Source organism: Mobula birostris, chromosome 6 (genome assembly GCF_030028105.1).
Source record: "Mobula birostris isolate sMobBir1 chromosome 6, sMobBir1.hap1, whole genome shotgun sequence".
Classification (NCBI taxonomy): domain Eukaryota; kingdom Metazoa; phylum Chordata; class Chondrichthyes; order Myliobatiformes; family Myliobatidae; genus Mobula; species Mobula birostris.
The window spans coordinates 17,757,624-17,783,300 of NC_092375.1; the positions used below are offsets into that span (position 1 = coordinate 17,757,624).

The window sequence follows — 25,677 nt, forward strand, 5'->3', positions numbered from 1 at the left end:
GTCCATTAAGCCCATTAACATTAAAACTCAAAAACTTCAATAAATTAGTCATTTTTAACAAAGTTACTCCAATCTAAAACATTACTTAGCTTCTCAACTCTCATAGTTCCTTGGGGAATCTCTTTGAACTTCACCATGTTGCTATGTGTTTCCCTCCCAATCATCCAGGCAAAAGGAAAAAAAAAGATAGATGAGATATAAAAAAAAGAAAAAACAAAATACCCCCCCACTAATGTTGTGAATGAAAGGATACACAACACTACCTCCCTCCATTTAGCGGGTCGTGGCTAAAGCCACGGTTGCACACGTGATTAGTGTAGCAATGATCAGTGCTTATTCCGGCTGCCCCGTAACAAAAAAATTATATATATATATATATATATATATATATAAAAAAAAATTAATGTTACTATTCCCAACTAGTATTCCTCAAATTTTAACCTTACTTCCCCTCCCTCATATAATTAGTAATATATTTATATATTCATCCGCCTTCAAAAATCCAACAAGTCCATTCTTTGACCCAGTCTTCTTCTTCAATCCATCTCGCTCCCCTGGTTTTGTTCTTGTATCTGGTGAATATTCAGAGAGTTTTGCACAAACTGCTCCGCTTTCCGGTAATCATCAAAAAATCTTTTTTCTCCACCAGCCAAAAAAATCTTCAAGGTTGCAGGATAACGCAATATAAATTGATAACCGTGATCCCATAGGATTTTTTTCACTGGATTAAATTTCTTCCTTCTCTTCAAAAGTTCATAACTTATGTCAGGGTAGAAAAAAATTTTGTTCCCTTGAATCATCAATGGCCCTTTTCTATTCTTGGCAGCTTGGGCAGCTGCCTATAGAATCCTTTCCTTGTCTTGAAATCTTAAGAATTTTATTAAAATTGCTCGTGGATATTGGTCATCTTGTGGTTTTGGTCTTAGAGCTCTATGTGCTCAATTTCAATTGATCGGTCCTCCTCTTTCATTTGCAAAACTTCCGGGATCCATCTTTGAAAAAATTTTATTGGATTTCCTCCCTCCATACCTTCTTTAAGACCAACAATTTTAATATTATTACGTCTACTGAAATTTTCCAACATGTCCACTTTCTCCAAGAGACGATTTCTTTCCGTGTTCCGGACAAGCAGATCATTTTCTGTTTTTTCCACTCTATCATTAATATGCTCCATTTTTCTTTCCATCTTCTGAAGCTTCTTATCCATTTTATCCTGTCTTTTCATAGCTTTATTATAGCACATCTTCATGTCTCTAAGTTCTGCTCTTACTTTTCTTACTTCAGCCGTTAATTGCAATAAAGCCTCTCATGTCTCCGTCATCTCCTTTAGTTCCAATCTCTTCCAGTTCTTCCTCCTCTTCTTCATCTGTATTCTCTGCGGTATCCGATTCTGACTCTGAGTCACTTTCAGTTGCAGTGGCTGTCGGTTCTTGTAGTTTGAGTTGTGTCGATTTGCGCATGCGTTCTTCTTTGCGCGTGCGCATTTCCGGCATCTTCTTCCGAGAGACCGCTACTGCCGCCATTGCTCCCTGTTCTACGGCGGGGATAGAATGCATCTCCTCCAAAGGAGATTCAACCTGAGTCCAAGGCTCCATCGCTGCAGTAGGCCCTTTTTTCTTCCCATCTCGCGGCGGCTTCGCAACAACAGACTTCTTCTGCTGCGGTTTAGGAGGCATATCATTAAGTAGTCTTGCAAAGTTTATAAATAGTTTTCGGAAAGTATTTATTAACTTTGTTTTGTTTAAACGGTACTTTGCTAATTTTTTACGGGAGAGCTGGATTTATGCATCTCAATCCCACGTCATCACGTGACGCCCCCGGCAGTCTCACTCTTAATCTCATCATACTCGGATTTATCTGACTTGACTTCTTCCTCGGCTTGTGATGCATTTGTATTTGATCCATCTTTGGATTCTTAACAAACTTGTAGCCAGTGCAGGCGACTCCATGGAACATGTTGAACTACTTGTTCCGGGCTCTTCAAATTTGCAGGTTGAGGAAAAGCAATGTTAGCATTCATTTCAAGAGGACCAGAATATAAAAGCAAGGATGTAATGTTGAAACTTTATAAAGCACTGGTGAGACCTTAGTTGGAGTATTGTAAGCAGTTTTGGATCCCTTATCTTAGAAAGGATGTTCTGAAACTGGGGAGGGTTCAGAGGACATTCACAAAAATGATTCTAGGATTAAATCGCTTGTCATATGAAGAGCATTTGATGGCTCTGGGCTTGTATTCACCTGAATTCAAAAGAATGAGGGTGATATTGAAACTATCATATGGTGAAAGGCCTTGATAGAGTTGATATGGAGAGGATGTTTCCTATGGTGGGAGAGTCTAAGCCAGAGGACGCAGTGTCAGAATAGGGAGTGGGGGCAACCTTTTAGAACAGAGATGAGAAGGAATTTCTTTAGCCAGAGTATGGTGAATCTGTGGGATTCCTTGCCACGGGCAGCTGTGGAGGCCAAGTCTTTATGTATATTTAAGGCAGTGGTTGATAGATTGTTGATTGGTGGGCATGAAGGAATACGGGGAGAAGGCAGAAGATTGGGGCTGAGAGGAAAATTGGATCAACCATGATGAAGTGACAGAGCAGACTCGATGGGCCAAATGGCCTAATTCTCCTATATTTGATGATCTTCATTGAACACCCTCTGGAAATCTTAATTTACAACATCCACCTGTATGCTTCAAATCACTGCAAATTATATCCTCAAAGATATAATTTATCAAGCATGACCTGCACTTCCTGATGTGCTGCCAAATAGAACCAGTTATTTTCAGATATCTCACTATTTTTTTTGCTAAATATAGATTCAAGCACCTTTACAGACATTAAGCCAATTGCCTATAGTTACCTGCCTTTTACCTACATCCTTTTTTAAATAGTGGTGTGACATCCAACTTCTTCCAATCTGCCAGGATTTGTCCAGAGTTCAGAGAACTTTGATTTTTCAAAACAAGTTGACTTCCTCTTTTAGTACTCCCAAAGATCCAGCCAGGGCAAAGGAATGGACCATTCTTGATGAAAAGTTATTCCTACAGTTAAGGGTTAATTAATTAATTTAAGCCATTAGTTTTGAAACTATGTTCTCCCCCCCCACCCCATTTCTGCCGACTTAAGGAAATGACTAAGCATCTCTTCTGTCACGAAGCAGTTAGTGACATGAGAACCATAGTTGGCTTGTGAGGGGAGTTAATTACCTACAAATTATTAACAATGAGAAATGTTTAACTTGTTTGTTTTCACATTATTTTATTTACTTTTATTGGTCCTGTTTGAAACTAAGTGCCCTACTTTTATTATAGCAAGAATTGATAACAGTAGCTTAGATTTTTTTAACTTGAATATTCCACAGGACCATAGCTTTGATCAGAATAACAGGTTTGCTTTTTTATAGTTTGACTAGCAAGAGGAGTTTAAAAAGAAGACAGATTTATACGCTTCAGCGATAAAGGGTCGAGGTAAGGTAGGTTATCTGTGCAGAATACAGACAGAAAGTATGTGTGTGAGGCTGGTTTTCTGTGCTCGGTGTCAGATGTGGGAGGTCCTGGAGACTCCCAGCCTCCTGGACGGCCACATCTGCACCAGGTGCGTCGAGCTGCAGCTCCTTAGGGACTGCGTTAGGGAACTGGAGATGCAGCTCGATGACCTTCTTCTGGTCAGGGAGAGTGAGGAGGTGATAGAGAGGAGCTATAGGCAGGTAGTCACACTGGGGCCTGGGGAGACAGATAATTGGGTAACAGTCAGGAGAAGGAAGGGCAAGAGGCAGATGCTAAAGAGTACCACAATGGCTGTCCCCCTTAACAATAAGTACTCCTGCTTGAGTACTGTTGGGGGGGCAGACGGCCTACCTGGGGGAAGAAACAGTGATCTCACCTCTGGCACAGAGTCTGGCCCTGTGGCTCAGAAGGGTAGGGAAAGGAAGAGGATGGCAGCAGTGACAGGGTCTCTATAGTTAGGGGATCAGACAGGCGATTCTGTGGACGCAGCAAAGAAACACTGATGGTAGTTTGCCTCCCAGGTGCCAGGTTCCAGGACGTTTCTGATTGCATCGACGATATCTTGAAGTGGGAAGGAGAACAGCCAGAGGTCGTGGTACATATTGGTACCAACAACATAGGCAGGAAAAGGGAGGAGGTCTTGAAAGCAGACTACAGGGAGTTAGGAAAGAAGTTGAGAAACAGGACCACAAAGGTAGTAATCTCGGGATTACTGCCTGTGCCACATGACAGTGAGTATAGGAATAGAATGAGGTGGAGGATAAGTGCTTGGCTGAGGGATTGGAGCAGGGGGCAGGGATTCATATTTCTGGATCATTGGGACCTCTTTTGGGGCAGGTGTAACCTGTACAAAAAGGACAGGTTGCACTTGAATCCCGGGGGACCAATATCCTGGCGGGGAGGTTTGCAAAGGCTGTTGGGGAGAGTTTAAACCAGAATTGCTGGGAGGTGGCAACCGAACTGAAGTGACAGAGGAAATGGAGGTTGGCTCACAAATAGAGAAAGCTTGGAGACCATGCGAAAGGGAGGATAGGCAAGTGATAGAGAAGGGACGTGGTCAGATTGATGGTTTGACATGTGTCTATTTTAATGCGAGGAGTATTATGAACAAAGCGGATGAGCTTAGAGAGTGGATCAGCACTTGGAGCTATGATGTTGTAGCCATTACAGAGACTTGGATGGTGCAGGGGCAGGAATGGCTACTTCAAGTGCCAGGCTTTAGATGTTTCAGAAAGGACAGGGAGGGAGGCAAAAGAGGTGGGGGTGTGGCACTGTTGATCAGGGATAGTGTCACGGCTGCAGAAAAGGAGGACGTCATGGAGGGGTTGTCTACGGAGTCTCTGTGGGTGGAAGTTAGGAATAGGAAGGGGTCAATAATTCTACTGGGTGTTTTTTATGGACCACCTAATAGTAACAGGGACATCGAGGAGCAGATAGGGAGACAGATACTGCAAAGGTATAATAATAACAGGGTTGTCGTGGTGGGAGATTTTAATTTTCCAAATATCGATTGGCATCTCCCTAGAGTGAGGGGTTTAGACGAGGTGGAGTTTGTTAGGTGTGTTCAGGAAGCTTGCTTGACACACAATGTAGATGAGCGTACAAGAGGAGAGGCTGTACTTGATCTGGTATTGGGAAATGAACCTGGTCAAGTGTCAGGTCTCTCAGTGAGAGAGCATTTTGGAGATAGTGATCACAATTCTATCTCCTTTACCATAACATTGGAGAGGGATAGGAACAGACAAGTTAGGGAAACATTTAATTGGAGTAAGGGGAAATATGAGGCTATCAGACAGGAACTTGGAAGCATGATCTCAGAGAAACATATGGAAGAAATGTGGCAAATTTTCAGGGGATATTTGCGTGGGGTTCTGCATAGGTATGTTTCAATGAGACGGAAAGGATGGTAGGTTACAGAAACCGTGGTGTACAAAGACTGTTGTAAATCCAGTCAAGAAGAAAAGAAGAGCTTACGAATGGTTCAAAAAACTAGGTAATGATAGAGATCTAGAAGATTATAAGGCAAGCAGGAAGGAGCTTAAGAGTGAAATTAGGAGAGCCAGAAGGGGCCATGAGAAGGCCTTGGCGGACGAGATTAAGAAAAACCCCAAGGCATTCTACAAGTATGTGAAGAGCAAGAGGATAAGATGTGAGAGAATAGGACCAATCAAGTGTGACAGTGGAAAAGTGTGTATGGAATCAGAGGAGAAAGCAGAGGTACTTAATGAATACTTTGCTTCAGATTTTACTACAGAAAAGGATCTTGGCAATTGTAGGGATGACTTGCAGCAGACTGAAAAACTTGAGCATGTAGATATTAAGGAAGAGGATGTGCTGGAGCTTTTGGAAAGCATCAAGATGGATAGGTCACTGGGACCGGACAGGATGTACCCCAGGCTACTGTGGGAAGTGAGGGAGGAGATTGCTGAGCCTCTGGCGATAATCTTTGCATCATCAATGAGGATGGGAAAGGTTCCGGAGGATTGGAGGGTTGCAGATGTTCCCTTATTCAAGAAAGGGAGTAGAGATAGCCCAGGAAATTATAGGCCAGTGAGTCTTACTTCAGTGGTTGGTAAGTTAATGGAAAAGATCCTGAGAGGCAGGATTTATGAACATTTGGAAAGGCATAACATGATTAGGAATAGTCAGTATGGCCTTGTCAAAGGCAGGTCATGCCTTCCGAGCCTGACTGAATTTTTTGAGGATGTGACTAAACACGTTGATGGAGGAAGAGCAGTAGATGTAGTGTATATGGATTTCAGCAAGGCATTTTATAAGGTACCCCATGCAAGGCCCATTGAGAAAGTAAGGGGGCATGGGATTCAAGGGGACATTGCCTTGTGGATCCAGAACTGGCTTGCCCACAGAAGGCAAAGTGTGGTTGTAGATGGGTCATATTCTGCATAGAGGTCGGTGACCAGTGGTGTGCCCCGGGGATCTGTTCTGGGACCCCTACTCTATGATTTTTATAAATGACCTAGATGTGGAAGAGGAGGGGTGGGTTAGTAAATTTGCTAATGGCACAAAGGCTTGGGGTGTTGGGGATCATGTGGAGAGCTGTCAGAGGTTACAGCGGGCCATTGTTAGGATGCAAAACTGGGCTGAGAAGTGGCAGGTGGAGTTCAACCCGGATAAGTGTGAGGTAGTTCATTTTGGTAGGTCAAGCATGATGGCAGAATATAACATTAATGGTAAGGCTACAGTGGGATTGAGTCTAGGAGCCGAGAGGTAATGTTGCAGTTATATAGGACCCTGTTCAGTCCCCACTTGGAGTACTGTGCTCAGTTCTGGTCACCTCACTACAGTAAGGACGTGGAAACCATAGAAAGGGTGTAGAGGAGATTTACAAGGATGTTGCCTGGATTGGGGAGCATGCCTTATGAGAATAGGTTGAGTGAACTCGGCCTTTTCTCCTTGGAGCAACGGACGATGAGAGGTGGCCTGATATGAGAGGCATTGATCCTGTGGATAGTCAGAGTCTTTTTCCCAGGGCTGAAATGGCTAGCATGAAAGGGCATAATTTAAAGGTGCTTGGAAGTAGGTACAGTGATGTCAGGGATAAGTTTTTTATACAGAGAGTGGTGAGTGCGTGGAATGGGCTGCCGGTGGCGGTGGTGGAGGCGGAAACGATAGGGTCTTTTAAGAGACTCCTGGATAGGTACATAAAGCTTAGAAAAATAGAGGACTATGGGTAAGCCTAGGTAGTTCTAAGGTCAGGACATGTTCGGCACAGCTTTGTGGGTCGAAAGCCCTGTATTGCTCTGTAGGTTTTCTATGTTTCTATGACTCTTAAAACACTGGTTTAATACTCAGGATCACATGTATGTTTTGGTTTGTATGCTGACAGTTGATTTAAACATTCCCAGAAGTGTGCTGTACTTCCATTAAAGGTTATCTCCTTCTTCCCTTCCAGTCAATAATGAAAGACCCCAAGTTCTATGGAGTGCTCACCAATCCCCATATCAAGCGCAATATCAAGCAAAAAACTGTCAACGATGTCTTGACAAAGCAGAAAGTTTCCCCGATTATGATCAACTTTATCAGTAAGTGCAGTATGGTTATCTAATAATAATGATTTTTGCTGATATTTTCAGGAATGCATATCAACACTGCAAGAGCAGCATACGCAAATAAAAGAAGTCATTAATTAGGAGCTTAGTAACTTAATTATACTTCATTAATGAATTTAAAAGTACAAAAATGGCAGCATACATTTCAGAGTGATGATAGTTCTATGTATTCAGAAAGTAGTACTTGCACTTCATCATGTTAGTATTTTTATTCATGAGGCAAAACTGAAAACAGTCATGTATCCAAGCTGAATGCAAACTTAAAGCGTCATCTTGACAAAATTAGGTGTTAATCAGTGAGATAGTCAGAACATTACTGTGAATGTATTCAATTTTTTTTGCTGCATTAAAACAGTAGTCAAAGGTCAAAAAGAACTGAAATAGTTCCAGATATCTTGATACTTGTCTTGCAGAAGGCCTCAGAGCAATCCAGCAATCTGAAATATTCCACAATAAACCCATCTAATGGTCCTGAAGCACAGAGGCTATTCGGCTGTTTGTTTCTGAACTGGCCTTCAACCAATCGGAAACTAATTTATAGTACTTTAATTAATCTCTTAACCTACAATTTTTCTCTGCTTTCAGTATTTATTCAATTTTCCTTTGGAAGACACAATAACTCAAATTGCTTTCTATAATTTTACTATCACAGATTTTGTCTGCCTTTTCTCTGGCACCAAGAAAACAAAGCTAAAGCACTTTTTTATTTGACTGATAAAAACGGAGTAAATTAAATCTGGTAGGTTAGCATGTGAATACTTTAGTGTTTGTCTTCCAATAACTCCCAATTAAAACAAAACCATGTATTGTTGCTTAACTGCAATATTTATGTAGTAAGTAACTGATACTCCTTGTCAATTATAATTAATATTTTAAAACCATGGTATTGCAAACAGGCTTAAGTATCAGTGAAGGAATTTGAAATTCTTTTTTAGCTAGAGGATTAACCTGAAAAGTGAAATGTTTAAGTGGAACATGAGGGAAAATTTCTTCACTCAGAAGTTGGTGAGAGCATGTAACGAGCTGCCAGCGCAAGTGGTGGATGCAGGGTCAATTTCAACATTTAAGAGAAATTTGGGTAGGTACATGGATGGAAGTGGTATGGAGAAACATGAGCCAGATGGAAGTCGACGTGACTAGGCAGATTAGATGGCCCGAAGGGCTTGTTCTATAACTATGACCGGCAACTTATCTGGCAATGAACTGTGGCATGAATTCAGGGGAAGAGAGAAAAATGTTTATAAAGAAGGGTTTTAGGGAGTTTTCTCAATGAATATAATTTTCAAAGTACTGTGTTTAAATCTTGACATCTTTAGTTTCAAATGTAATAATTACCCAGGTTTCCAGAATACAAGTAGTAAAGAAAGAACTCTTATTTATTCAGATTTGCTAGCCGAGAATGGGCGATTGCGCCAGACCCCTGATGTTGCTGTAGCTTTCAGCAAGATTATGAGTGCTCACCGTGGCGAAGTTCTCTGCTCAGTCACTACTGCTCAGGTAAAATAAATTCTTTGCTGTACGCAGCTGTATTAATAATGTGTGGTTAAAGGTTAGGAACCTTCAAATTCACTGAACAGTTTCTCTAACTTATATTGGCCACTCTAACAAATACATAGTGTACAACGCTTTACAGTACCTACGACTTGGGTTGGATTCCCGCTGCTGCCTGTAAGGGGTTTGTACATTCTCCCCATGACCGCGTGGGTTTCCTCCAGGTGCTCCAGTTACCTCCCACAATCCAAAGCTGTACTAGTTGGTAGGTTAAAAGGTCATTTTAAGTTGTCCCATGATTAGGCTATGGTTAAATCAGAGGTTGCAGGGCAGTGCAGCTCAAAGGGCTGGATTGGCTTATTCCGTGCTGTATCTCGATAAATAACATACTGAAATGGAGAAAGCTAAGTGCCCAGCCTAAAGTGCAACTTGCAAGATTAATAAGAGACAATTTGGTAAATCTAGATGTAGTGGTTTAGATGACAATATACTTAGAATTTAAAAGTCTCAGTATTATTGAAGGTTGTAATGAAAGTAAAATGGTGAAGCTTCTTTCTACTACTGAGAGTCCAAGGACAGGAGGCCTGCTGGTGGCCTATCCAGAGGATGGAGGCCTGTCTCTGTGTGAGCTGGGAGTGGTGAGTGGGTGGGTGGGATAGGTGCTTGTTTGTACTGCTATTGTTGTTGCTTGCGTCATTCTGCTGAACGTTGTGAGTGTGCATTGCTGACGCTGGAATATGTGGCGACACTTGCAGGCTGCCCCCTGCACATTCTTGGGTGCATAGATCGTTAACGCAAATGACGCCTTTCACTGTATGTTTCGATGTACGTGTGATAAATAACTCTGCATCTGAATCTACTCTGTGAGGGGCACTTGAGCAAGGAATGTCATTGCCCCCTGGTGTCTATGCCAATAAACTAATTTGAATCTGAATCTTCTATACAGTCTTTTTCCGATGTTTGGATCAAAATATTTTTTCAGATCAATTTACTGGAGTATGAAAGATATGTGCTGTTATATATTGTTAATATTGTGAAACAACATTAGCAGAGCGAGGAAGAAAACTGAACCCATTTTGGAGGTGGCTGTAGAGATTTTTCTAAAAATTAGGGAAAGAAACAAGAATTTTAATGGCAGTAGGAGGGTTGAGAGTAAAGCCATGGAAACTAATAACCATTGGCTTTTGGTGAAAAGGAGGAAAAAAATAACTATTAGACATTCTGAAAATGCTTGTGCTGAAAGAATACAGCCAAACTGATGTAAAGCCATTACCAAAACAGTGCATTCAGTAGGGAGGATAAATATTTTAAACTTAAGCACAAAGGCTTTTTGAAGTCACCAGAGAAGGCAAGTTTAAAGAATTAGCCATACAATAAGTGGAGTGCTTTAAGTGAAAACAAAGCATGGATTTACTGGGATACTAATAAAACAGCTTAAGCAAGAGCTTTAGACTTAACTAAACCAGAAAAGAATGAGAATAAGATGAAAGGAGAAGCAGTTACTGGCAGCAGCACAATAGAACCTTTCATGAAGTGAATTAGCACATACTTTCACTCCACAGTGTGAGTGCAAAGAACAGATTAATGAGGCTGCTAATGAAATAATTATATAATTAGTAATTTAATCAACTAATGAATTGCTGCTTTGACAAATGTCTGTTGGTTGAAATTTGACATGGAGACATTTCATTCACTTGTAGCCCCTGGATGAAGCAAGTCTTACAGATCTAAAGGCTGCTCTTAACGGTTTCCTGAAAAAAAGTGAAACCCTTAAGCTAGAGACCAAGGTAAGACTGAAGTCAGAAGTACTCAAATGGAATTTGCTATGGCTGTTTTAAGATATTGTGGATGTGGGAATGATTCCGTTAATTGGGAACTAAAGCAAATATTATATTACCAAATATTCATTTTCCAAAAAAATTAAATGTTACAGAGAAATCTTTGTATTTCATTAAAGAAAGTAACATATTAAGTAATAGACCACTTTTCAATTTTGTAGGTAGTGTACATAAAGAGACACTGACTGGGTACAGGAAAGTCTAGACATAAGATGATTCTGATAAAGTAGAGTACATAGCCAAAACTTAACACACTTTTATTTGTTATAGGAGTGGTATGGTAGTGATTAAGTTACCAGTCTGTTAATCCCAAGGCCTTGAGTAATAAACCAGTTCAGATGCCACCATGGTGTTTGGTAAATTTACATGCAATTATAATTTGCATTTATATTCATATTGGACCATAAAACTACCAAGTAGTTGTAAAAACTCAGTCTTATTTACTCATGTTTTACACGAGAGGAAATCTGTGAACTATTCTGGTCTGGCCTTGTGTGTCTCCAGACCACCCATGCATTTCAGAAATATCCTCTGAAATGGCTGAGGAAGTCACACTGTTCAAGGGCAATAAAGCTGGCAATAATCTCGAGCCTTATCAACAAAGCTCAGATCCTGAAAGATAAATGGTAGACAGAACAGAATTTAGTAAATTTTGGACTCGTTCTTGTAAACCATCGCTGGACATTCTCCAAAATGCTTTCCTGAAAAGGAACAAAAAATAGAATAAGGAAACATTAACAAAGATAATTAGAGAAATCAAAAAGGAGATTTGCATTGACTTTCTTCAGTTACATTTTCCTTATGGAGTTGGCATGTAGAAATGCACTTCAATGGGTCCTAGCTACCTCTTGATGCCTGAGTCGAGCTTCCATTGGCCTAAACTGTTATTCATGTGCAAGGCTGATTTGACTATTAATACAATTCAATTATAAAAAACATCATAAATCTACAGCTCCTGCTTAATTGATGCATAGACATACAGACCTGCTACAGGAGTTATGATAAGTTAATCTCCTTCTACACCTTTCCTATCCCAGCTTAAATTAGCCAAAGTAGTGTGTTTCAGTCACTTTGTCATTTACTGAGATGTGAACAGCAAATTTTCAACTATGTGGTTCTAGGTTTAGATTGAAATCAATGCATTCAAGAAAGCTAGATAAAATACATGCATTTGATATGAAAAGCACACTTTTTATCTTGTATGAAAAATTAACATTTTTTTTTAAATTCTAGACTGATCCTTCGATACTGGGTGGAATGATTGTTAGCATTGGTGACAAGTATGTTGATATGTCTACGAAAACTAAGGTTCAGAAACTCAGCAAACTAATAAATGAAGCTATCTAGGAATGCTCTGTGATCTGGATACTTTCCTATCAGATGTTTAATGTAAATCGGTTTTACTGTGTTCACAGTGATCAGTGCGTAATGAACGTTCATTGATATTAAAAGGAATGAATAAAAATCTTCCTCTGAAACAGTTGGCTACAATAATTTAATAAAGACAATAGAGAACTTATTTTGTGGTAAATAAATAATAGTTAATCGGTTATGTAACCTGAACATGGTAGTGCGGAAGCTGATGAAGTGATTCATTAACACAAGAGATTTTGGAGATGCTGGAAATCCTGAGTAACACACACACACACACACAAAATGCTGGAGGAAATTCAGCAGGTCGGGCAGCATCTGTGGAAAGGAATAAAGGGTTGACATTTTGTGCCAAAACCCTTCATCAGGACTGGAAATGAAGGGGGAAGAAGCCAGAATAAGAAGATGGGAAGGGAAGGAGTATAAGCTAGAAGATGATAGGTGAAGCTAGATGCGAGGAAAGATAAGTGGTAGGAAGGAAAGAGTGATTCATTTCAAGGTAGAGACCTGGAATTGGATCCTTTTACCTCAGCCATCCTACTGAATTATTTTTGTACCATAGATTTTGGAATATGAAATGTCTGGCTGTTAACCAATCTTTTTGGATATCATGGCCTTATGTTGTCTAAGTATATAATTATATTTTAAATTCTTGAAAAAATAGCAAGCAAAAGAGAAGGAATTTATTAACAGAAAAGTAAATAAAGAACATAAGGTAAAAGACAAAACTGGTTAAAAACCCTCTAGGAACAATTTACTAATTAATGGGAGTGTGATTGCTTAGTTTCAGCTATTTCTGGGGTTTCTGAGATTAGATTAGTGTTCAAAACATAATTCACTAACCGGGTTGTTATATAAGCTTTGAGATTAATATGTTAATAGTGCCTACCCAACAACATCTTAATATTTGGGTAAATCAGTATCAGGTTTATTATCACTGATGTATGTTGTGAAGTGTTTTGTGACATCAGTATAGGGCAAGGCATAAAACAATACTGTAAGTTTCAATAAGATAATAAATAACCAGTGCAAAAGGGAAATAGTGAAGTTCATGGTCTTTCAGAAATCTGATGATTGAGGGTAAGAAGCTGTTCCTAAAAACATTGAGTATGTATCTTCAGGCTCCTGTAGCTCCCTGATGATAGTAATGAAAAGAGGGCATGTCCTGGGTGGTGAGTGCCACTTTCTTGAAGCACTGCCTCTTGAAGATATTCTCGATGTTGGGGACAACTCTGCTAATGATGGAGTTGGCAGAGTCCACAATTCTTTGCAGCTTTTTTTGACCTTGTGCATTGGAGCCTCTATACCAGCCTATGATGCAACCATTCAGAACTCTCCACTCTACATCAAAATTCTCACCAAGTTCCTTTTTAGACCATAAGATATAGGAGCAGAATTAGTCCATTTGGCCCGTCGAGCCTGTTCTGCACTTTCATCATGGCTGAACCACCTTCCCTTTCAGCCCCAGTCTCCTCCCTTCATGCCCTGACTAATCAAGAATCTGTCAACCTCTGCCATAAATATACCCAATGACTTAACCTCCACAGCCACCAATGGCAACAAGTTGTATGGATTCACCAGTCTCTGGCTAAAGAGATTCCCCCTCATCTCCATTCTGAAAGGATGTCCCTCTATTTTGAAGCTGTGCCCTCTTGTCTTGGACTCTCCCACCATAGGAAACATCCTCTCCACATCCACTCTATTGAGGCCTTTCAACATTCGATAGGCTTCAATGAGGTCACCCCTCATTCTTCAGAATTCCAGTGAGTAGAGGCCCAGAGCCACTAAATGCTCCTCATATGACAAGCCTTTCAATCCTGGAATCATTTACGTGAATCTCGTTTGAATGCTCTGTTATGTCAGCAATCCTTTCTGAGATAAGGGGCCCAGAACTGCTCACAATACTCCAAGTGAGGTCTCACCAGTGCTTTATAAAGCCTCAACATTACATCCTTGCTTTTATATTCTGGTCCTCTGGCAATGAATGTTAACATCACATTTGCCTTCCTCACCACTGACTCAGCCTCATGTATTAAGTAGATTTCTAAATTGTTGAGATACGTTTGACAGTTTGCAACAAAATAATGAGCATTAATTTTTCTGAGAAATCTTGGTGAAGGTCATTGTTCGATGGTTACATTTACTATTAGAGAATGTATAGAATATACAACCTGAAATTCTTGTTCTTCACAGACATCCACAAAAACAGAAGCGTGCCCCAAAGAATGAGTGACAGTAGAAACGTTAGAACTTCAACCCCCCACACACACAAGCAGCAGCAAAACAATGACCCTCTCCCTGCCCCACTTCAGCAAAAAGCACCAGCACCCTCCACCCACCAAGCAAGCAATAGCAAAGCCCCCAAGAAAGACCATGATCTGCAGTACAACAAAAACTAATTGTTTACCTGACAATTCCAGATACCAAATTGTTTATCACTAATTCACCTTAATATTGGCATATCTTTCCCGAGATGTTGCAGTGTGCATGTTAAAATTATTCCCACTTTACGGTTTAAAAAGGTGTTTAAGGATTTTCTTTCAATGACATTAAAGGATTATTTTCTTGTCGAGATAGTGTGTGTTTGGTTGGGAGCATCGTATATCCATATACCTGCTTACTTTGCTCTTTTGAAGTACTGGAGTTCTCTAATGTAGTTAAGTGATATAGTAATTATAGATGATCATCGATTAGCACCAATATTGTTAGCCACTCAGCAACCAAGGTTTGAATGTTGTCCAGATCCTGCTACATGCCAATGTAAACTATTTCAGAATCCGAGGAGCTGTGAATGGAAGTAAATAAACCAATATTTGACCTTTAAGGAGGGATAAATCACTGAAGAGGCAGCTGAAGATGGTTATGATAGGGTTTGACTTGAGTAATTAATGGAAACTTGTCATCAGTGCTATCAAGTGGCACCTACCAATAACAGATTAACTGACACCAGCTTGAATTTCACCAGAGGTATTCGGTTCCTTCTGGCTGTTTTCAAACAGCTGCAGAGCAGACATACAGTAAACTGAAAGTGACTCCCCTTGATACCAAGACAGTATTTGACCAAGTGTGACTTATTAGAATAGACACTCAGTGGCTACTTAATTAGATACACCTGTACACCTGCTGATTAGTGCACATATCTAATCAGACAAAACATCAGAATGGGGAAGAAATGTGATTTAAATGACTTTGACCATGGAATGATAATTGGTGCCAGATGGAGTGGTTTGAGTATCTCAGAAACTGCTGATCTCCTGGGATTTTCACACTTAACAGTCTCTATAGTTTACAGAGAATGGTACAAAAAACAAAAAATCACCCAGTGACTGGCAATTCTGTGGGCAAAAATGTCTTGTCAATGAGAGAGGTCAGAGGAAAATGGCCAGACTGGTTCAAGGTGACAGGAAGACGACAATAACTCAAGTAATCACACAATACAACAGTGATGTGCAGAAGAGCATCCCTAAATGCATAACACATCGAACCTTGAAGGGGATCAGCTGCCACAGCAGAAGATCAGAAACATACACTCAATGGCCAATTTATTAGGTACAAGAGGTACCTAATGAAATGGCCACTGAGTGTATTTTACTATCATCTTGCCTTTGGAATCGAGAAGATTCAGACTACAAGAAAATAGGGAACATCGTTAAACATGTAAATGAACTGGTTTGCCAAACAAAGTGCATTTACAGAAGTTAACAAACTAATATTTGAAATGCCCAAACAAGCTCTACTTCACAACAAGAAAAACTGAATTTAGAAAATAGTCACCAATATTTCCATGTTGTTCACTACATGAGGCATTCAATTAGATGCCAAACAAAAGATAGATTACACTGGCTGCATATAACTAGAATTACAATTCTAATTTTATCACAACACATCTTAAAACAAAGGAAATATCAAAATAAGTAAAGCTGTACTCTAGCCTCCATTTTCCACCTTGATCTTCATACTAAATAGGATTACATATTCAATCCACTGGAAGAAATACAAATGCCGCTGTCTGTTCTGGTGTTTAGATGTTTCAAAAGGGACAAGGAGGGAGGCAAAAGCAATGGGGGAGTGCCATTGCTAATCTGAAATAGTTTCACAGCTGCAGAAAGGGAGGATGTCATGGAGGGATTGTCTACTGAGTCACTGTGGGTGGAACTTAGAAAAACAGTACATGGAGCTTAGAAAAATAGAGGGCTATGGATAACCCGAGGTAATTTCTAAGGTAAGGACATGTTCGGCACAGCTTTGTGGGCTGAAGGGCCTGTATTGTGCTGTAGGTTTTCTACGTTTCTGTGAGTCACTCGATTGTGAGTATTCTATAGACCCCCCATAGCAACAAGAGGCACATTTTCAAAAGGAGCAAAAATAACTGGATTGTTGTAATGGGTGACTCACCCTCCCTAATATTGATTGATAACTCCTTAGTGCAATAAGTTTAAATAGGGCAGAATTTGTTAGGTGTGTCCAGGAAGGATTCCTGACACAATATGAAGACGTATGCTGACTAGGGGAAAGCCATAGTGGATCTGGTGTAGGAAATGAAGCTGGTCAGGTGACAGATGACTCATTGGGTGAACATTTCAGAGATAGTGGCCACAACTCCCTGACCTTACCATGGATAGGAGCAGACCTCATGGAAAAGTATTTAACTGGAAGGTAAATTATGATGCTATTAGGTAGGAACTAGGGAGCATAAATTGGGAACAGAAGGCCAACACACCATATGCCTTTTTAACCACCTTATCAACTTGTGTGGCAACATTGAGGGATCTGTGGACAGGGACCCCAAGATCCTTCTGTTCCTCCATGCTGCTAAGAATCCTGTCATTAACCCTGTACTCAGCTTTCAAGTTCAACCTTCCAAAGTATATTACTTCATATTTTATTGGTTTGAACTCTATCTGCCACTTGCTAGCCCAGATCTGCATCCTGTCAATGTCCTGTTGTAACCTACAACATCTTTCTACAGTATCTATAACACTACCAACCTTCATAAGACCATAAGACATAGGAGCAGAATTAGGCCATCTGGCCTATCAAATCTACTGCGCCATTTAATCATGGCTGATCCTTTTTTTCTCTCTTCCTCGAACCCAATTCCCGAACTTACTCCGTAACCTTTGATGCCATGTCCAATCAAGAACCTATTAATCACTGTCTTAAATACACCCAACGACCTGGCTCCACAACTACATGTGACAACAAATTCCACAAATTCACCACTCTTTGGCTAAAGAAATTTCTCCGCTTCTCTGTTTTGAAAGGCGCCTCTCTATCCTGAGGCTGTGCCCTCTTGTCCTAGACTCTCCCACCTTGGCAAACATCCTTTCCACATCTACTCTGTCTAGGCCTTTCAACATTCGAAAGGTTTCAATGAGATCCCCTCTCATTCTTCTGAATTCCAGTGAGTACAGACCCAGAGCCCTCAAACGTTCCTCGTATAATAACCTTTTCATTCCCGGAATCATACTTGTGAACCTCCTCTGGACCTCTCCAAGGCCAGCACATCTTTTCTAAGATGAGGGGTCCAAAACTGTTCACAATACTCAAGGTGAGGCCTCATCAGTGCCTTATAAAGCCTCAGCATCACATCCCATCTTTGCACTTGTATTCTAGACCTCTTGAAATGAATGCTAACATGGCATTTGCCTTCCTCATCACCAACTCAACCTGCAAGTTAACCTTCAGGGTGTACTGCACAAGGATTCCCAAGTCCTTCTGCATCTCAGATTCCTGGATTTTCTCCCCATTTAGAAAATATTCGGCACATTTATTTCTACTACCAAAGTGCATGACCATGCATTTTCCAACACTATATTTCATTTGCCACTTTCTTCCCCAATCTCCTAATCTGTCTAAGTCCTTCTTCGTCCTACCTGTTTCCTCAACACTATCTGCCCTCCACCAATCTTCGTATCATCTGCAAACTTGGCTACAACACCATCTATTCCATCATCTAAATCATTTATATACGCATAAGAAGAAGTGGTCCCAACACCGACCCCTGCGGAACACCACTAGTCACTGGAGCCAACCAGACAGGGGTCCTTTTATTAGCACTCGCTTCCTCCTACCAATCAGCCAATGCTCTAACCATGTTGGTAACTTTCCTGTAATACCATGGGCTCTTAACTTGGTAAGCAGCCTCATGTGTGGCACCCTGTCAAAGGCTTTCTGAAAGTCCAAATATACAACATCAGCTGCATCCCCTTTATCTATCTTACTTGTAATCTCAAAGAATTCCAACAGGTTCATCAGGCAGGATTTTTCCCGAAGGAAACCACGCTGACTTTGTACTAACTTGTCCTGTGTCGCCAGGTACTCCATCACCTCAACCTTAACAATTGACTCTAACATCTTCCCAACCACTAAGGTCAGGCTAACTGGTCTATAATTTCCTTTCTGCTGCCTTCCTCCTTTCTTAAAGAGTAGAGTGACATTTGCAAATTTTCCAGTCCTCGTTGATATTACCTGCTAGTTTGCTTTCATATTTCATCTTTTTCCTCCTAATTATTTTTTTAGTTGCTCTCTGTAGGTTTTTAAAAACTTCCCAATCCTCTGTCTTCCCACTAATTTTTCCTTTGTTGTATGCCCTTTCTTTTGTTTTTACAATGGCTTTGACTTCCCTTGTCAGCCATGGCTGTACTATTTTACCATTTGAGTATTTCTTCATTTTTGGAATACATGTGTCCTGTACCTTCCTCATTTTTCCCAAAAACATGTGCCATTGCTGCTCTGCTGACATCCCTGGCAGCAGCTCCATCCAATTTACCTTAGCCAAATCCTCTCTCATACCACTTTAATTTCCCTCACTCCACTGAAATACTGCTACATCAGACTTTACTTTCTCCCTATCAACTTTCAAGTTGAACTCAATCATATTGTGATCACTGGTTCCTAAGGGTTCTTTTACCTTAAACTCCCTAATTGCCTCTGGTTCATTACATAACACCCAATCCAGGAAAGCTGATCCCCTAGTAGGCTCAACAACAAACTGCTCAAAAGAGCTATCTCTTAGGCATTCAACAAACTCACTCTCTTGAGATCCATTACCAACCTGATTTTCCCAGTCGACCTGCATATTAAAATCTCCCATGACTACCATAACGTTGCCTTTTTGACTTGCCTTTTCTATTTCCTGTTGAAACTTGTGGTCCACCTCCCAGCCATTGTTGGGAGGCCTGTATATAACTGCCATCAACGTCCTTTCACCCTTGCAATTTCTTAACTCAACCCACAAGGATTCAACATCTTCCAATCCTATGTCACATCTTTCTACTGATTTGATACCAGTAGAGCTACACCACCCCCTCCGTCTACCTTCCTATCCCTCCGATATAACATGTAACCTTGGATATTCAGCTCCCAACTACAACCATCCTTCAGCCATGATTCAGTGATGGCCACAACATCATACCTGGCAATATGTTATAGTGCAACAAGATCATCCACGTAATCTCTTATACTATGCACATTTAGATACAACACCTTGAGTAGGTATTTGCTATCCTTTCTGATTCTGCATCCGTAATGATTTGATACTCAGACTGTTGGCTGCGACCAAGTCCCATCACCTGCCTGCCCTTCCTGACAGTCTGAATGCACGCAATCATTACTTTTTTACCATTGGTCCTATCCTGGGTCCCTTTATTCTGGTTCCCACCCCCCTGCCAAATTAGTTTAAACCCTCCCCAACAGCTCTAACAAACCTGCCTGCAAGAATATTGATTCATGTCACTTACTGATTTAATAACCCACCTTTCTATTTCTTCATCCCAATCTTTTCAAAAAAATCACAAAGAGAAGGGGTAGTCTCTCTAGTCATGGACCTCCGGAATGCACTCCATCTACACCAGCCTTTGCCAATTCCAAATCCATGCAGCCAAGTTTCCCTGGATCCCATGCTTCATGACTTCCTGGATGACCCTACCCTGGGGAACCTTGTCAACCTACTTCCTAAGATCTATACACACCACATCCATTGCTCTACCTTCATCAATTTCTTTTTCCACCTCCTTGAAAACCTTAATTAGGCTCATGAGGCACGACCTCCCCCTCACAAAGCCATACTGACTATGCTCAATCAGATCTTGCCTCTCAAAATGTTCGTAAATCTTCTCCATTAATCTGCCAATCACTGATGTAAAACTTGCTGGTGTGCAATTCCTAAGATTATCCCTATGACCGTTCTTGAACAATGGGACAACATTTGCCAATATATTATTACAGAATAAGTGTTACAGTTACAGAAAAAGGGATTATTTAATTTAGCTTGTTTCAAATAGATAACAAGGCTAAGTTATTTAGTTAAAGAAAGCTTGCAGACTGTGTTGATATTATCACTTACCTCATCAAATGGCTGAATGGCTGATATGTTAATACTTGGAAGATTTGTATGCTCAGAGAGTCAGCTTCATAGCACTAATCAAGAGGTGCACGAGCCAGTCCTCACTGGGGGATCAGAGGTGGAGAAGGTCAGCAACTTTAAATTCCTCGGTGTTATCATTCCAGAGGACCAGTCCTGAGCCCAGCAGGTAAGTGCAATTGTGAAGAAAGCAACGCAGCATCTCTACTTCTTTAGGAGTTTGTGAAGATTTGGCATGACATTTAGAACTTTGACAAATTTCTATCGATGTAGGGTAGAGAGCATATTGACTGGCTACATTACAGCTTGGCATGGAAACACTACAAAAAGTAGTGGATATATCCCAATCTATCACTGGTAAAGCCTTCCCTATCATTGAGCACATCTACGCAGTGCACTGTTCCAGGAGAGAAGAATCCATCATCAGGGACACCTCCACCGCCCCCCCCCCAACCCCTAGGTCATGCTGCCTTCAGGAAGATACAGAGCCCAGAGCCCCCGGGACTCACACCACCAAGTTCAGTAACAGCTATTACCCGTCAACCATCAGTCTCTTGAACCAGAGGGGATAACTTAACTCATCTTCACTTGCCCCACAACCTATGAACTCACTTACATGGACCCTGCATCTTATGTTCTCGATGTTTATTTTAATGCTTATTTATTTATTATTATTTCTATTTTTCTTATGCATTTGCAGTTTGTTGTCTTTTGCACAATATTTGTCTGTCCCGTTAGGTGTGGTTTTATTTGGGTTATTGAATTTATTGAGTATGCCCACAAGAAAATGAATCTCGGCGTTGTATATGTACTTTGATAATGAACTTACTTTGAAATTTGAACTTAATTTAGAACTAGTCTTTGAAGAGTATGTAGTTACGGTATAATCTCCCTTTAGTGAGGGTACATGTGGCTATCTATATTGAATAATGTTTAAGGTCTTTCTTTAAGCTTAGAACTTTGCATCCAGCAAACCCAGTACTATCACAGTACAGGCAGACAAAAAAGGTGCAAGGCCATAATGAGAGGCCCACATACAGACTCACTTTCAAGGACCCTACAACTCATCCTCAATATTACTTTTTTATAAGTATTCCCAGGTGCTGTCTTCTTTTGCATATTGGTTGTCAGTCTTTATTTATGTACAGTTTTTCATAAATTCTGTTCTATTTCTTTATTTTCCTGCAAGAAAATGAATGCCAAGGTAAAACTCTATTTTAAAGGCATCCGTTAGTTTTGCGAGACCATGGATCTGTGCCTGGAAAGTCTTCACTCTCCAGGGCGCAGGCCTGGGCAAGGTTGTATGGAAGACCAGCAGTTGCCCATGCTGCAAGTCTCCCCTCTCCACGACACCGATGTTGTCCAAGGAAAGGGCATTAGGACCCATACAGCTTGGCACCAGTGTCGTCGCAGAGCAATGTGTGATTAAGTGCCTTGCTCAAGGACAAAACATGTTCCCTCGGCTGGGGCTCGAACTCATGACCTTCAGGTCGCTAGTCCAATGCCTTAATCACTTGGCCACGTGCCCACCAAAACTATATATGATAACATATACAGTACATAATTTGATTAAAAGAATTTACTTTGACTTGACTTGTGACTTTAACAGATAAAATCAACCCCAGGTGACAATTCACGAACAGCGGTGATGATCACTGGTGCTGCAGAGAATTCTGAAATATCTTAATTTGATGGTACCAGATACAGAAAAATTTCTAGATTTCCAAAATTGCACCAATCATTGTCTATAGAATTCTAAACACTAACTATGCAATCACAAAATAAATATCTGCCATGAATAGACCAGAGGGTACTTGAAATGGAATCAAATGAGTTGAGTCTGAATTTTCTGTTAACATTCAGGCATTTCTCAATTGTCAGGCAATTTAGGCAGTCTTGTTTAACAAGATTGCTTAGCTGTGAAAAGTAATTTTAATTCCTTTAGCTATATTGGTATATAATGACTAAGCAGGAAAGTCTGACTTTTCCAGCAATAACATTCATAATAATATGAATGTTCATTGGGTTACAATGACATTTTTTATAAAAGACTCAACAAATGAAATGCTTACTGAATTATTATTTTAAATAAAGTCTCAACATTTCCTTCCATGTGTTCTCAATTATAGGGTTATCAGGTTATGGTCAGGAGTCTGTATTTAAGAGTAACACACACAAAACACTGGAGGAACTCAGCAGGTCAGGCAATGAATAAACAGTTGACATTCTGGGCTGAGGCTCTTCTTCAGGAGTGGAAAGCAAAACAACAGAATAAAAAGATGGGGGGAGGGGAAGGAGGCTGGCTAGAAGGAGATAAGGTGATAGGTGAAGCCAAGTGAGTGGGAAAAGTAAAGGACTGGAGAAGAAAGAGTCTGATAGGAGAGAAGAGTGGATCATGGAGAAAAGGGAAGAAGGAGGGACACCAGGGGGAGGTGGTAGGCAGATGAGGTGAGGAGAAAAGAGGCCACAGTGGCGATTAGAAGAAGAGGGAGAAAAAAAATTACCAGAAGAAGAAATCAATGTTCATGCTATCAGGTTGGATGCTACCTAGATGGAAAAGAAGGTGTTGCTCCTTCACCATGAGAGTGACCTGATTGTGGCAAAAGAGGAGGCCTTGGAGATGGCTGAGGAGCTTACTTTCTTTGGCCTTTAATACCAAGTGGAGCATCGGCCATTGATGACCTCCTGTCTCCATCATCCTCTGAAGTAGATGGTATGTTTGGAACTCATCAAAGCTTCTGCAATCCGTTGCATCCACTGTGCAGGAGATTGACCTATAGGGCTTCACCAGAGTCCTGTTGGTCGGCCCTACCCTTTTCCACCTCTCACGATGAACACAAAGGGTTGGAGTTTGAGAGCAGATGGCTGAGAAGTAAAAAAAAACATGATTTTGAAGCTGTCAATCAATTATTTTTATTGAAATTTAAAACGTGATTGAAGGCTTCACTGCTTCATGACTAAGAAACCTTCTGAAATAAAAATATTTGCTATTCTGGTGATTCTGAAGTACAAGTGGTCATATTGCTAATAAAATCAGAATATTAATGGGAACCCCTTAATTTCCTCAATATTCCTAAGCTATTTTGTAAAAATACATGTTTAATGAACTCAGATCTTGCATTATAGAAATTTCACCACATTTCACATAGTACATATGAAAGTTTTCAATGTTACAACTTATTAAAGTAAAATACTTGGCATGCATGCACTCTGATTAGCACATAGTAAAAGTGTAACGGTATTGCTTCAGAGTTTAAGGTCTTCTATCTCCAAGGTTAAAATGAACTTTTTCCTGATTCTCATGGGACTTAAAGTACAAATGTGGATTACACTGACATGAAGGCATTTGTAGCTGTCTAATAATATATATTTGCGGTATAATTGTGCAGTTTTTTGGCATTTCTGTACAAATCTAACAATTTGCTATGTCAAATTTATAATATTCACAGTACATTCAGTGGCCACCTTATTAGATACAGGAGTGATCCCATTGTGGTCTTCTGCTGCTGTAGCCCATCTACTTCAAGGGTTAATGTGCTGTGTAATCAGAGATGCTCTTTTGCTGATGTTACCGTTGTAACGCATGGTTATTTGAGTTACTGTCTCCTTCGTGTTCACTTGAACCAGTCTGGCTATTCGCCTCTGACTTCTCTCATCAACAAGTAATTTTTGCCCACAGAAATGCCAGTCACTGGATGTTGCTTTTCGCACCCTGGCTGTTTTTCTACTAGCTCTGGAGACTGTTGTGCATGAAAATCCCAGGAGATCAGCAGTGTTTGAGATACTCAAACCACCCCATATGGCACCAACAATCATTTCACGGCCAAAGTCACTTATGTCACACATTTTCCATTTTGATCATTGGTCTGAACAACCACTTCACCTCTAGATCATATCTGCATGCTTTTATGCAATGAATTGCTGTCACATAATTGGCTGATTAGCTGTTTGCATTAAAGACGATTTATTGGTTAGAGGAACAGAAAAGAAGGTCTGTGGACGAGAACAAGGTTCCCAGATGGTTTGCTGCCTCCAGGTTGCCAAGGTTAGGGACATCTCAGATCGAGTCCACAGCATTCTTAAATGGGAGACTGAGCAGCTAGAGGTCATGGTCCACATTGGTAGCAATGACATAGGTCGGAAGAGTGACCAGGTTCTGCAAAGGGAGTTCAGGGAATTAGATGCTAAGTTAAAGGGCAGGACCTCCAGCATTGTGATCTCAGTATTGCAACCTGTGTCACGTATTAGCAAAGCCAGAAATAGGAACAGTTTACAGTGTAACACATGAAAGTCATGGTGCAAACAAACATGCAGCATGCAAGAGAATTCATAGAAGCATGGTTTTCTGCAAACAATTCTGTAAACAGACATGTAGACCGTGATCCTATTTATGACCCAATGCGGGCAAAATTCCAGACCACAGCGCACAGAGTTCGCCACGCAGCCTATCAGTGATGGGATCCTCTCCCTACATTCCAATTGAGTTTCCGTAATGATGGCCAATGTGCTGATTGATAAGTACTGTATACAAGGGCCAAGCATTCAGAGGATGCACCACTAATTAGCAGCACACTGATGATGTCACCTCGTATGGTGAAGAAACATTTGCAAATGAATTCCAAAATCAGAGAACAACTTAACTCAACCAGTTTAACACGTGGCTAAGGGGTTGGTGCATGAGGGAGGGCTACAGATTTTTGGAGCATTGGGCTCTTTTCCAGGGAAGGTGGAACCTGGACAGAAGGGACGGTTTGCACCTGAACTGGAGGCGGAGTAATATCCAAGTGGGAAGGTTTGCTAGTGCTGCATGGGAGGGTTTAAACTAGAGCTGCAGGGGATGGGAACCAAAGCGCCAGAACAGATAGTGGAGTTGTTATGGAGAAAAATGTTGTTAAGACTATATACAAGGTCAGGAATCAAAACATTGAGCATAGTGGGACTAATGATCTGAGCTGCGCGTATTTCTATGCAACAAGTACTGTAGAAAAGGTGGATGAGCTGAGGGCATGGATCGGCACGTGGAATCATGGTATTGTAGCT

At 40.7% G+C, this 25,677-nt stretch overlaps 1 protein-coding gene across 1 annotated transcript in view; it reads left to right on the forward strand.

Annotated features, from left to right (window-relative positions):
* atp5po (ATP synthase peripheral stalk subunit OSCP) overlaps window positions 1–12,379 on the forward strand; it is a 34,183-nt gene extending 21,804 nt beyond the window's left edge. Inside the window, exons 4-7 of the mRNA XM_072259888.1 lie at window positions 7,416–7,545; window positions 8,957–9,069; window positions 10,764–10,850; window positions 12,135–12,379. Coding sequence (XP_072115989.1) covers window positions 7,416–7,545; window positions 8,957–9,069; window positions 10,764–10,850; window positions 12,135–12,248 — 444 coding nt within the window. The 3' untranslated portion in view covers window positions 12,249–12,379. The remainder of the gene's footprint in view (window positions 1–7,415; window positions 7,546–8,956; window positions 9,070–10,763; window positions 10,851–12,134) is intronic.
* The last annotated feature ends 13,298 nt before the right edge of the window (window positions 12,380–25,677 follow it).